Genomic DNA, 12,408 nt, shown 5'->3' on the forward strand with positions numbered 1-12,408 from the left:
TCTTCCCAGTGAGGTGGATTTAATGGATGCAGAATTTTCCTACCTGACTTCCTTGTAGCCGAGCTGGGATTCAGGTCCCTGTATGTCAGCTCCATCACCTATGCTCCTTATCCGTTATGCTCCTCTGTCCTCATCAGAATGGCCCATCTTGGCACAGGATCACATTTGTTTCCATTTTTTTCCTACAATGTTGAATAATATTGTTTGGCCAGACTGTTTTTAAAGTGTAAGAAGTATTTGATGTAGTATGTTGTGCTTTGCCATCTAAGTTGATTTCAAATCAGTCAAAAATTATTGATTTTAACAACTAGTGAAGTAATAAAGCAGAAAGAAAAGTATTTACACGTAATAATCTAATTTAGAAAATCCAGAATTGGTCTGACCAAGGAAGTGAAAGACATATGTGGAGAACTACAAAACACTGACTAAGGAAATTAAAGACTTAAAGAAATGGAGAACACTCCCTCACACCATACACAAAATAAACTCAAAATGGCTTAAAGACTTAAACTTAAGACAAGACACTATAAACCTCCTAGAAGAAAACGGGCAAAACATTCCGATACAAATCTTAGCAACGTTCTCCTAGGGCAGTCTACCCAGGCAACAGAAATAAAGGCAAAAGTAAACAAATGGGACCGAATTAAACTTACAAGCTTTTGCACAGCAAAGGAAACATAAACAAATTAGGAGTTCGAGAACTTACGGTAAAAAAGAATATGAAAATGAATATATGTTCACATATGACTGAAGCATTGTGCTGTACACCAGAAATTGACAACACTGTAAACTGACTATACTTCAATAAAAATATACACAGAAAATCCATAATTGGCTTCATACAGAGAAGTACTTGCTTTCATTTTATAAATTACTAGTTTTAAGATTTTGGTTAAGCTCCTGGTGGACTTCTGGTCTATAGTGAGGTATTTCTAAAGTAAAAGTTGTATTAGAATCCTAAACAGATCTCTTTAAAATTATTTCTTGTACAACCACCACCAAATTCCCTCCCTTCTTCCTCCACAATTAACCGTTTCCAGGCTCTCCCCCAAACACTGAGACCCAAACACAATAAAGAATATTTTTATTGCAGTTCAATATTCACAAATAAGTAATGCAAAATAGAGCTGGATACACTTTAATTCACAAAAGAAAAAGCTGACACAGAGAAAATGTAAGTGTTGCACTGATGTATTTAAAACATGAAAGTTTTCAAGCAGAAAAATTAAAACCATTCATAAAATCCAACATCTTTTCTTGACTTCATTTTTGTGAAACTGATAAAATTTTTCCTAAGCCTAGTTTTTCATGAGGTATGAAATAAAGTGACATAGTTCCAGGTTACACTTATAATATATTCAACTGAATGACTAAAGGTGTATGTTTTTGTACTATTTTGATAAATGTAAGCATTGAGAACATATGCCTTGAAGTCTTAGCACTTTCTCATAGCCACACACATCACACGTACCAATCTGAGGCAACACAAATTGGATATTTTGAGCTCACTCAGGCCTAACATGTCATAGGCTCTGAATCATCTTGACATCTCAGTCACATGATTAAAATCTAACTGGTCACAATGAAATAAATGTACAATGGCTTATTTGAAAAATCTTGAGTGTTTCTGCCTGGGCATGTGTAAACAGATGGAATTAACACTATCTAGATTAACATCTCTGTACCCTATTCAAAAAGAAAAAAATAGACATTCACTTGTAACTCCCTGCACCTAAAATGTGTGTGTATATACATGTGCATATGTGTATGTATAGACACACGTGTTTAAACATGTATTGGGGTACTGATAAATCAGAATACAGAGTTTGTGACTAGAAAAATACTGCAGTGATCCTTTAAAAAACACTTTAAAAGTGTGATTAGATTTATGAAAACTTAATTTCCACAAGCTCAGGTTCATCTGTGATATCAAGTTGAAATGCTATACACCAGTACAATGAAAAACCTGGTAAGCCTTTTTCAAAGGCAAGACAGGTTTTTGAGATGCTCAAACCTGATTAGATTCAAGTCAGTCAGCAGGCAGGTTACCTGGTGCAGTCCTGGCTTTTGAACATTCCGTTGGGATTTAAGGGATTTCGAAACCATTGCATGCATTTTGGTTGGCTATATGTTTAGAGAATTAAATAATACATTTATCAGTCCTCAGACCAACTTTTACCAGTTCTCAACCCATATGATCAAGAATCTAAACAAACTGAATCCTAAAAGCATTCCTAAAAGGTACACTAAAAAGAACCAACAGCATTTTTGCACTCACTAAAGCATACAGACTCACACCAAGGAGCAAACTGCCCCAAAGGGGCAGACATAATAGATAAAGTCTTCCTCACCACATACCCTTCCCTCACTCATCCCCACACAAGGGCACCCCCAATTCCCAAACACAGAACAACACACCTACCCACTGCAGGGCAGATTCTCTGGGTTGCTACCCTCTCCATGCACACACGAGGGCAGTCTCATTTTCTCAACATGTACCTTTGGAGGCAGACACCTCCTTTCTCTGTTAAATAGGTAAGGATACAGGATCAAACCACATGGACTGGACAAAGAGATGTTACCTGCAAACTACAAAATGAGCTTCTCCCAGGACTTGCAGGGGATTCATACCCCTCACTTTCTCTGAGTCCCACTGCAGATGTGGTTGGCAATTGGGATCCCACTCTCAGCTGCTGTATGATTATAGAGTCAGTGTCTGTGACATGAGTTAGGAATTTCTTGGGCCCTGGGGCACAACGGTTTGCCAACATATTCTACCCATCCATGAGGCAGAGGTCAACCATGGTCACAATGCATAGGATTTGAGAAAGACAACTTCACTTTATGGGAACTTTCTGAAAATAGGGCTTTCCCATACTGCCATAAATAAGGCTAGTCTAGTCCCTCTATCCATCAGTGTGGATTTTGATAGGGCAATGAGAATCTGAATTTGAACCAGGGCCGAAAAACATAGACATATAGTAGCAGCTGCTAACATCCAGGAAGGAGGTAGAGACAAAACTTGATCCTAGGTAAAAAAGGTCAGGAAATTTCCTTCCTATATGAAAATTCTAAGCAAAACATTCTAAACATATTTACATTTAGATAAAATAAATTTTGAAATGCACTCTTACGTTCTCAGAGGCATACTGAAACAAAAACATACTTCCCCTCAGTAGGACTTAAGTGCTTTTTATGTACATGGTAGAATTCTATTCAAAATAGGTGAAAAATTAAAGGACGGAAAAGTTAAATACAAATTGTAAGCTACAGACAAGTACTTTTTTGTTTACTACTTTCAATCTATCAGCAACCAGAACTTGCGTATGTGCTGTATGTAAAGCATTTGTTAAAGACTGCTGCTGAAAAATATGCAATGACGTATTGAATAACATTGTTTAAAGTTGTTCAGTTCTACATTAATGGCTGAAATGATGCAAGCCCTTTTATAAAAGTTTCTAGTGTAAGCTGAGGTCCTACAACTACATGCTCTTTCAGAAGGCAGTCTGTATCAGAATGCAGATGTACCTGATCTTGTGTGTGACGGCTGCAAAGGAAATAACTGGATGCAAATCTAGTTTCTGGACGCTAGGTCCAGACAATGTATTAATTAGAAAGGAGGGGGTCTACTTTGAATTAGATTACTAAAGTCACTGAGAAATGTGATAGGAGTTAAAGCAAACAAACCGTAGGGTTTGGTTTGGGGTGGACCCATGTTAGCCTAGTTCTTTCCTGATACACTTTTCTCCTGAAGTGTTTTCTTCATGAAAACTAAAACAAGGAGTCGATAAGGAAACACATTAAAAAAAAAAAAGACAAACTATTAGCAGGAAATCTTAGCAGATGAGACTTTGGGCAGGTTGGTTTATACTTGTGCTGTGATCTGGAATGGGCTGGTGGTTAGGACTGCAGGAGCAGGAACTTCTGATGACAAATTGGCTTAAAGGTCTCCCCACTCCTGAACAACTACAGAGAGTGCTTGAAATAGTACTGGCTCACTCATCGGCTTAAAACTGAGTATGATGAAGAAGTAACTGATAACTCTATAGACCTCTAAGGAGGGTATTAAAGTAGACCTAGTAGTTAGTTTTCTAAAATACATGGTCTTAAATGCTATTTCACTATTAGCAACAACAACAAAACTTCTGGGGGCTCCTGCTGGCCACAGGTATGACAATTTGACCACCAGAAAGAATAACTATAAAGGACTGAAACATGTTAAAAGTATAAAAAATTCATGAGCCTATAATCACAACAAAAAGAAATCTAAAAGAACCTAATTTGTCACCTTCTATTAAATCAACTCCTTAAAGTCGGTAATTAAACAAACAAACAAACAAACATTTAACCTGCCTTTACAGTAAGAACTGTATTTAAAGGTGACCAAATAGCTCAAGCTAAGGCAGGAAAGCTATAGTTTACATAGAAACACTAACTAATTAATGCAAAAGAAATGAGAGAATTGGGAAAAAAATACAGAAAGCTCACAATTTCTGATTTAGGCAAGGATTATCACCAGCTGTTAAAACCCCTGGGTGAATGGTTAATGGGGAACTGGACCTTCATTCAATGCGAAAGGAACACCATACAGACAACTCACTAGTCACAAAGGACAAAATGTAACTGGGGGATTGGTTGTCACTATCTCAGCACTGTTACTGGTAGGTGAACTAGATATTACTTCTGTTTTCTGCTGTGATGTGATTTCAGGCTTGTGTCTCATCTGTGATATATTCTAGCAAAAATGTTTTACTCAAATCTGCAAAGCCTTTAGTTAGATGTAACTTCTAGATTACAGGTAGTTCAGGAAATAAAGGGACAAGCTAAATAACACCTTGAAAAAGCAGTGGACATGCTGGGATTCTACAGGACAACTGCCCAACTCCCTTTAACAAGTCAGTGTCATCAAAAAAGGGTCAGTGCTAGATTAAGACAGATTTATGTGACTTCGGGGAACAAGTGTAGTGTAAGGCCACAGAATGAACACTAAAATTTAGACAAATCAACTAGAAATGCGAGGACAATTAGGGAAATTTGAATATGGTCTGAAATAAACACGCTCTAGAATGAGAAAGCAGATATTGTTGACTGAAAGAAACAGGTTACAGAACACTATGTAGAGTACGATCTTATTTTGTTTAAAAGATGTAAATATATATAACAGAAAAAGATCTGGAAGGATATGCATGAAGGTGTTAGCAATAAGCTCTTAGTGGTGGCCATGTAATTTGTTTTTCTTATTTTTGCTTGTCTGTCTTTTCTAATCTTCTGCTATCTACTTACATTGCTTCTATAACAATACGTGGTTATTTTAAAAGAGCTTTTAGAGAATCGTGGGTTTGCCCCCTCTGTGAGCTAACTGATTACAGAACGTCCATAGACCAAGAAATACAAAAGCAAAGCAGTATCACCCATCTGGTGGCAGCATCTCTGATCTGCAGGTAAAGTACTCTAAGGAAATCAATTCCTAAGTGCTTGGATTACAAAGAAAATACTAAAAAGTAACAGAAATACACAATAAAGGTGGGCAAGAGCTAATATCTTTGAAATAGTCAACTGAAGAAAAAAAAAAGTAAGATACATCTTGTGATGCGTCATTCACCCTCCAAATTAAGCCTGACTACTATGATTTATCCTTAGGGGGGACCATCTAGTGTCTAGTTTTAAGTGTGTGGGTTAGTAGGTTAGTAACTTCTTGAGAGGCTCCTACCCGATCCCAGGCTGAGCGCCTCATCTACGCCTCGGGAGTGGCATTGGGCTCGTTGTCCTCTGGGGGAGGAGCAGCCAAGGCCTCCTGTTCTGCCAGCGCCTCTCGCACTTGGCTGCCCAAGACCGCGTCGTGGATGCTGTGGAACAGCAGCTCCAGTAAGGCGGGATTTTCAAAAAATCGATTTCGACTGAGGTCATTCACAACTTGTGCTATAAAAGAAGAAAGGAAAATCAGTCCACACTATGGGCATCACTCTTAAACATTAAAAAAACAAACAAACTGAGTAACCCTTTCATATAGTTTAAATACTAAAATGATAAAATAGGGACAGGGTATATAGCTCAGTGGTAGAGCTCATGCTTAGCATACACAAGTCCTGGGTTCAATCCCCAGTGCCTCCTCCAAAAAAAAAAAATAAGTAAACCTAATGATCTCCCCCCTAAAAATAATTTAAAAAAATTTTTTTTAAATGATAGAATAAAAAGTCCCAATACCCATCCCTGGGACATCACTCCCCAAGTCAGGGAAGCTACTTTTATTTTCTTGTGGATTCTTTCAGTATTTCTTTATGCAAATGTAAGTAAATACAAATATATATTCTTATTTTCTACTTGTTATTACCCAAGAGAGCATAATATATGTGTACATTAGTCTCAAATTTTTAAAATGTAATTTTTTGACTTAACTTTTTTACCACTATGTGGTATATTCCATGGTGTAGATGTACCCTAGTTTATTTAACTGGTCCTTCTTGTTTTACACTTAAAATTTTCTCTAGTCTTTTGTTTTTATAGATGGTACTATGTTGACTAACCACATACATGTGTTGTTTTGAATGTGTGAAAGCACATTGCTGGATTTGCTGAGTTAAAGGTAAGTGCATTTGTAATTTTGAAAGAAATGCTGGTCTCCCTTCCATGGAGGCTGTTCCATTGTGCACTCCCACGAGCAGTGCTCGAGACTGCCTATTCCCCTACGCTAAGTCAGCAGAGCCTGCTGCCTGACATTTTTAATGTTTGCCATCCTGGTAGGTGAGAAGTGGTATCTTTCTGTGGATTCCATTTTCAAGCACTGTTTTCACCAAAATGTAATATGAAACAAAAACAGCAGGCATTGTATGGAAAAACCTAAATGATTTTCTATAACTATGTTTATGACAGCCATCAAGTAAATAATCACTAAAACATATACCAGCCCTGAACCACGGTTTATTATCTCCTTTGCTCCTTTCCTCCAACTCCAGGGCAGTGGGCTGGGCACAAGTAACCCAGTGATGTGAGTGCCTGTAAGTGGCTGATTTCAAAGCTTGCTTTAGAGTGATTTTCATAAGAATAATTCTCATTTTCACCAAAAACTAAAATTAAGGGGAAATATTTCCAAACACAGTTATTAAAAAAAAAAGAAAATTGAAATGTTAAAACTTCTCCCCATTCTAAAAATGTACTCACCACTGCATCCTGCTAAATACACATAAATACCGACATCTCCATATTCTTTTACAATCTGTAATAATGTTGAAATAAAGTTTAGTTTCTCTTGACTGTGACTGCAAGTTTCTTTCTACCAACATGTATTTAGTGATACAAGATGCTCTTCATTCACTTGAGCTACTTTGCTTCAATCATTATGCAGTTTTGAGCTAATCATTTTAAAATAATTTAACATTTCATTTGATTTTTACATCTCAATGAAAATTTGGAACATCAAAGAATTCTTGTTAATTTTATTCAGGTGTAATGAAGGTATCATGGTAATGATTTTTAGAAGAATCTTCTTGGAAGAGATAGGTACTGAAATATTTACAGATGATGTGATGACCAGGATGTGCTTCAAAGTCAGAGAAGGGGAAAGTGGCTGAGGGGGACCAATGAAACAAGACTGACTGTGAAATGATACTCGCTGAAGCTGAGTGGTAGTTACACTGGGGTTCATTACACTATGCTCTTCAGTCTAGTATATTTTTGATATTTTCTGCAATAAAAGTTGAAAAACAACAACAAGAATTTTAACGGTTGAAAAGGGACCCTAGTTTACTCACTTCTCTGATTTTACTAACGGCGACACTGGTCACAGAGATGTTATGTGATTTGTTAAAGATGATGCTTACCCCTGCCACAGTTTTTACACCAACGGAATCGATAAAATTGACTTGTGTAAAATCCAGAATGATGGTGTGGACGTTATCCCCCGGGGGCATAAATCTCTGCAGTTCCTCAGGAAATGTGTTCTTGATGACTACTGGGGGATATTTTATTTCGTCCTCCTCTTCCTCAGGCTTGGTTCCATCTGTTCCGTCTACTTCCGCATCCTACGTCAAAAGTCAAACCAAATCCAGAATTCTATGAACAACTCACATTTTGGTTCTGAGAAAGATTTATAAGGGAAAAATTAGTCCTTATATTCTGAAGCTTCTGATTATACCACATTGCTTCCAAAGTAATTGCTATATCTCAGCCTATTAACATGACAAAAAAGGAATATACACAAGATTCAATTTTAGCTATTTTATTCCTCCTTTTTTTAAAAATTTTTTGAGGTCCAATGAAATCTACTCTCCTTCATTATCATATCCATTTTCCCCTAACTTCTAAAATATTTCCCTTGATTTCAACATAACAGATCAGTTACCAGAAGCTTGAACGGCAAAAACCTGTCTTTGGGTTTTTTTTTGTTTTTTTTTACTATCAGCTGGATGAATCTCAGCAAAGTAATAATGGTAAAATGGTAAAATTAATTAAGGTAGTGTGTGATTTTTATTTTTTAAAATCATGTTTTCCTGGGCTCATATCACTACTTATTTCAGAAGCATTCTCATATCCGACCATATCATGTATGTTTAATATAGGATGGATATTTAGCTTGTTTCTAAGCTTTCCTACTTTAGGGACTTCCTGCTGTGTTAAAACTTCAATCATGAATAAGAGGGGGGCGGGGCTACAGGTCAAGAGACACGGGAAAGTTACAGTGAAGGCATCGCTCACCACTTTGATGACGGTTGCGTTGGCCATGTTGGCGTTTCCAACTTCCTTAGCATACTTCTTCATGGCCTTTCTTCTTGCTCCCATTATGAAGGCTGGGTTCACTCCAGTCTTTACAGAAGAGCAATATACGCAAAAATCACTTCTTGGCTTCCAGGAAACCACCCAAATGCAATTCATCTTCCAATCTTCCCTTTTGACTGTTTTCTATGCCAGGTTATCACCCCAACCTTTGCTTTATCTTTCTCTCAGATGCCCCAAACGGGGTTACTCCCTCAGTAAAAGAACATTAGTAACCTTTCTTATTCTTGGTCTTGATTCAACATAACCAGAAGCTAAGTACTGAAAAGAATTTTAAAGTAGTGTTTTTCAAACTTAGATTTCTCAGATTCTTATATTTAAGAGACTCTATGGGTTGATTGGGAGGTTTTCCTATATAGTAAGCCATGCGGGGTTGAGTCTAATCGTGACCAAAGGAACCCATGTGATCCTAAGAATAAGAAACACAAAATTATTTTTTCCCTTTTTTTCTTAAATATTTTTTAAAAGGTTACTATATGCACATGACAAAAGAGAATGAGTAGTAATGCAGGTTGCAGAACAATGTGAATGGACTTAATTCCATCCACTGAACTGTACAGTTGCAAATGATTAAAATGATACATTTTAAGTTGTGTATACTTTACCACAATTAAAAAAAAATAGAGGAAGAGAATGAAATAGTATAAAAGGTACACTAAGACATTTAAGTGACCCTCATATGCCTATCAACCCACAGACTTCCTCCTCAGAAATAATCACTTTTGATTTCTTGTGACTCACCTTTCTTTTTAATGCATTGCTGTACAAGTCACTATTTGCATAATAAATTGAGGCATTTATTTGGAATATTTTTATTCCAGGAATTTCCTTCACCTGAGAAATAAAATGTTAGTGAATCAAACACGCGAGACTATTTCAGAATCAAAACTTCAATTGCCTCCCTCCTCCAACCTGAACATTCATTAGGAAGTTGCTAAGAGCCCCAGACAGTGTTTAGATAAAATAACGTCACTCTCACTGACCTAGTCATGCTCTGGAGGAAGCAGCAGAGAGAAAAGCCTTTAAAAATGAACGTCCTCCACTTCTTTTAAAAGTCTGTTTCATTTTTTACCATAAAATACAAAGAAGAAACTGAAAAATATTAAAAAGAAAAAGAGAGAAATGGATAGGAGAAAGGAGGCTGCCACTCAGACTGTGAGAAGCAGGCAAAGTGAACAAAGGTTTATACTGGTTGATTCACATACAGAAATGTAGGCAGGAGGCCCCACATGAAACAGTGAAAATTTTACCAAGAAGACTCATGGAATTCTAGAATGTAGTTTGGAAACAAGTAATCCAGCACATAATTCTTTGGAAAGAAGGAAAAAAGATCACACCTCACACCAGTCTAATTTCTTAGTATCTTTTAGTGAGGCTGAGCATTTATCTTCCCAAGCATAAAGCAAAAACAAAGCTAGTTTCAGAAGACTCCGTAAAAGATTCCACATAAGGAAATAACATTCAAAATCAAGGATATTTTAAGCCATAATTTCAATCATTAGAAATCAAAGCAGGAAAAAAAACAAAGCAGGAGAATTTCATAGCCCCACCAGCTACATTTTACATGGTTAATATTAGTATTTTTCCATCAGTTTAAATTCATCACAAGAAAATTACGCACATACAGACCATCCTCACAGTCTCAATATTTTGTAAGTATATATGTTAAGCACAAGAATATATACTTATCCTCATTTTAAAAAGAAGAAAAATTAACATGAGGAGGCTGAGTAACTGATGTATAGTATAAACTACAAAACAGAATCCAGACAATAAACTAAGTTCAGGCTGTCTGCTTTGACCACTGCCCCTCCCTCCTCTTCACCCCACCCACTTTGTCCTACTTACTTAGCCAATCACATCACACGCTTACAACTGTTTAAAATGACAGAAAAAGATCCTACCTCCTCATAGGCATCTATGTCAATATACACATCAGTGTCAGGAAGCTGTCCAAGGACTTTGTAGCTCGGGCTGAAGACAGAGTGAGTGTTAAAATACCATCCTGCTGACAGAAACATGAGGTTCTGCACATTTACATGTCCTGCGTGGGTTTGCTAGTGAATTCAGGGATACTCAGTCCTTTTATGGTGCATTTTCAGAAGGGCTCCACGTAACTCACATTCCCCGTGCCATTACAAGCCTTACACCCTCACCCCCCCTCATACATACCCAACAGACACACACAGTACATACACCTCAGACCACACAGATCACACATCCCACACACCTGACCCATACCACACACACCATCTGGTCAGGACACAAGACTCAGGTATTTAAAGATGGGACAAAAATGAACTGTGCCAACTTCAAGCCATGCCAGGGACATGTGTAAGTCATCTTCATGTCCCTCAGCAGGTAGAGTTGTATTCCTGCTCTAATTCTAAAGTAGGAGGGGAGATTTTCATTTTGTCTCTAATAAGAGTCTTGAAATCATGGAGGGGCAGTAGTCAACGGAAGGTGTTGGGAGAAAACAAAATTCTCAAATCAGCAGAGTATTCTTAAGTTTGGTGTGAATAGATTTTAAACATTATTTTTTGAGAGCACAAATTGCTAACTCCTTTTATAGGACAGTCTGGCTCAAATTAGACACTGTAATGATGACAAGTGCTACTTCTTAAGCACTTGGTATTACCTTATTATACTGCATGAAAATCCCACTGGCCTTATTTCTGCCATCGTGCAGATGAGTAACTGAGGCCCAGTGGGGTTAGGTGAGTTGTTCAAGGTCAGCGAGCTTAGCAGAGCCAGAATATGGCTCCAGGTCTTTGCTTCAACAATCCATGGTCTTGCTACTCTGCCCTGGGGCCTCTCAGTGTATAGGTGCAAGTGCCTTGTGAGTTAGAATCTATAGCACGAACGTCAGCTGTTTATTCTGGAGGATTCCCTCGACGAGACTCCAGAGAACACACACAGTGGATGGTCCTGGACTCCAGGGCTCGCCTCCACTATCAAGGTGAGCAGTCTAGTGACGTCTGTCAACAAATAGCAATGACTGATGTTGTAGATAAAAGGCTCAGTTGAGTCCTTGATTATGAGAAAACCTTCTAAAGAGACTAAAAATACTGTCCACATGTTACAATCTAGTGCCGGGGGGCGGGGGAAGGGAGGTGGTAGACACACGGACCACAGGAGTCCACAAGTAACTGGGAGATACGAGGTGCTGGACAACCATGGTGTGGCGGTGGGGGCACCAGGGAAGGTGAGATCTTTTTGGCTGGGGGAGTGTGGTCTCAAAGTATGAGGGTTTCAACAGGCAGATGGGGAAAAGGCCGTCCTGACCTCCTGGAGTACACTTCAGCCCCATTTCCTCAGGTCTAAATACTCCTTGTTTCTTTCCAAATCACCCCAGGAGCAAGAAAGTCTCTTTTGATGAACTCTGATGGGGTTTTACTTGGGCTTCTCTTATGCTTATTACCACTTGTGCCTTGCTTATACCTACTGAAGCACTGCTAACTGTGTATTTTAATTTCTTGAAGATGGATTATAAAACGCTGATTAAGAGTTAGCCTCCAGATTCACAAAAACTCGTATTTGAGTCACTGCCTATGCTTACTGTGTGACCTTGGGTAAGTTACTCCATCAGTCTAGGCCTCAGTTTCCCTATCTGTGAAACAGGGATGCTAACAGTCACTG

General features: G+C 38.0%; 2 protein-coding genes across 4 annotated transcripts in view; both read right to left on the bottom strand.

Moving 5' to 3' along the window:
- Window positions 1-169, bottom strand: part of DNAJC2 (DnaJ heat shock protein family (Hsp40) member C2) — a 41,766-nt gene extending 41,597 nt beyond the window's left edge. The window contains exon 1 of the mRNA XM_072965178.1: window positions 44-169. Coding sequence (XP_072821279.1) covers window positions 44-95 — 52 coding nt within the window. The 5' untranslated portion in view covers window positions 96-169. The remainder of the gene's footprint in view (window positions 1-43) is intronic.
- The window catches only part of SLC26A5 (solute carrier family 26 member 5), a 52,386-nt gene continuing 40,069 nt past the window's right edge, over window positions 92-12,408 (bottom strand). For all 3 annotated transcript variants that reach the window (XM_072965175.1, XM_072965176.1, XM_072965177.1), the window contains 7 exons: window positions 10,674-10,743; window positions 9,511-9,603; window positions 8,692-8,799; window positions 7,818-8,018; window positions 7,159-7,213; window positions 5,711-5,919; window positions 92-182 (listed from right to left, as the gene is read on the bottom strand). In XM_072965175.1, coding sequence (XP_072821276.1) covers window positions 5,735-5,919; window positions 7,159-7,213; window positions 7,818-8,018; window positions 8,692-8,799; window positions 9,511-9,603; window positions 10,674-10,743 — 712 coding nt within the window. In that variant the 3' untranslated portion in view covers window positions 92-182; window positions 5,711-5,734. The remainder of the gene's footprint in view (window positions 183-5,710; window positions 5,920-7,158; window positions 7,214-7,817; window positions 8,019-8,691; window positions 8,800-9,510; window positions 9,604-10,673; window positions 10,744-12,408) is intronic.

This window comes from Vicugna pacos, chromosome 7 (assembly GCF_048564905.1).
Source record: "Vicugna pacos chromosome 7, VicPac4, whole genome shotgun sequence".
NCBI lineage: Eukaryota > Metazoa > Chordata > Mammalia > Artiodactyla > Camelidae > Vicugna > Vicugna pacos.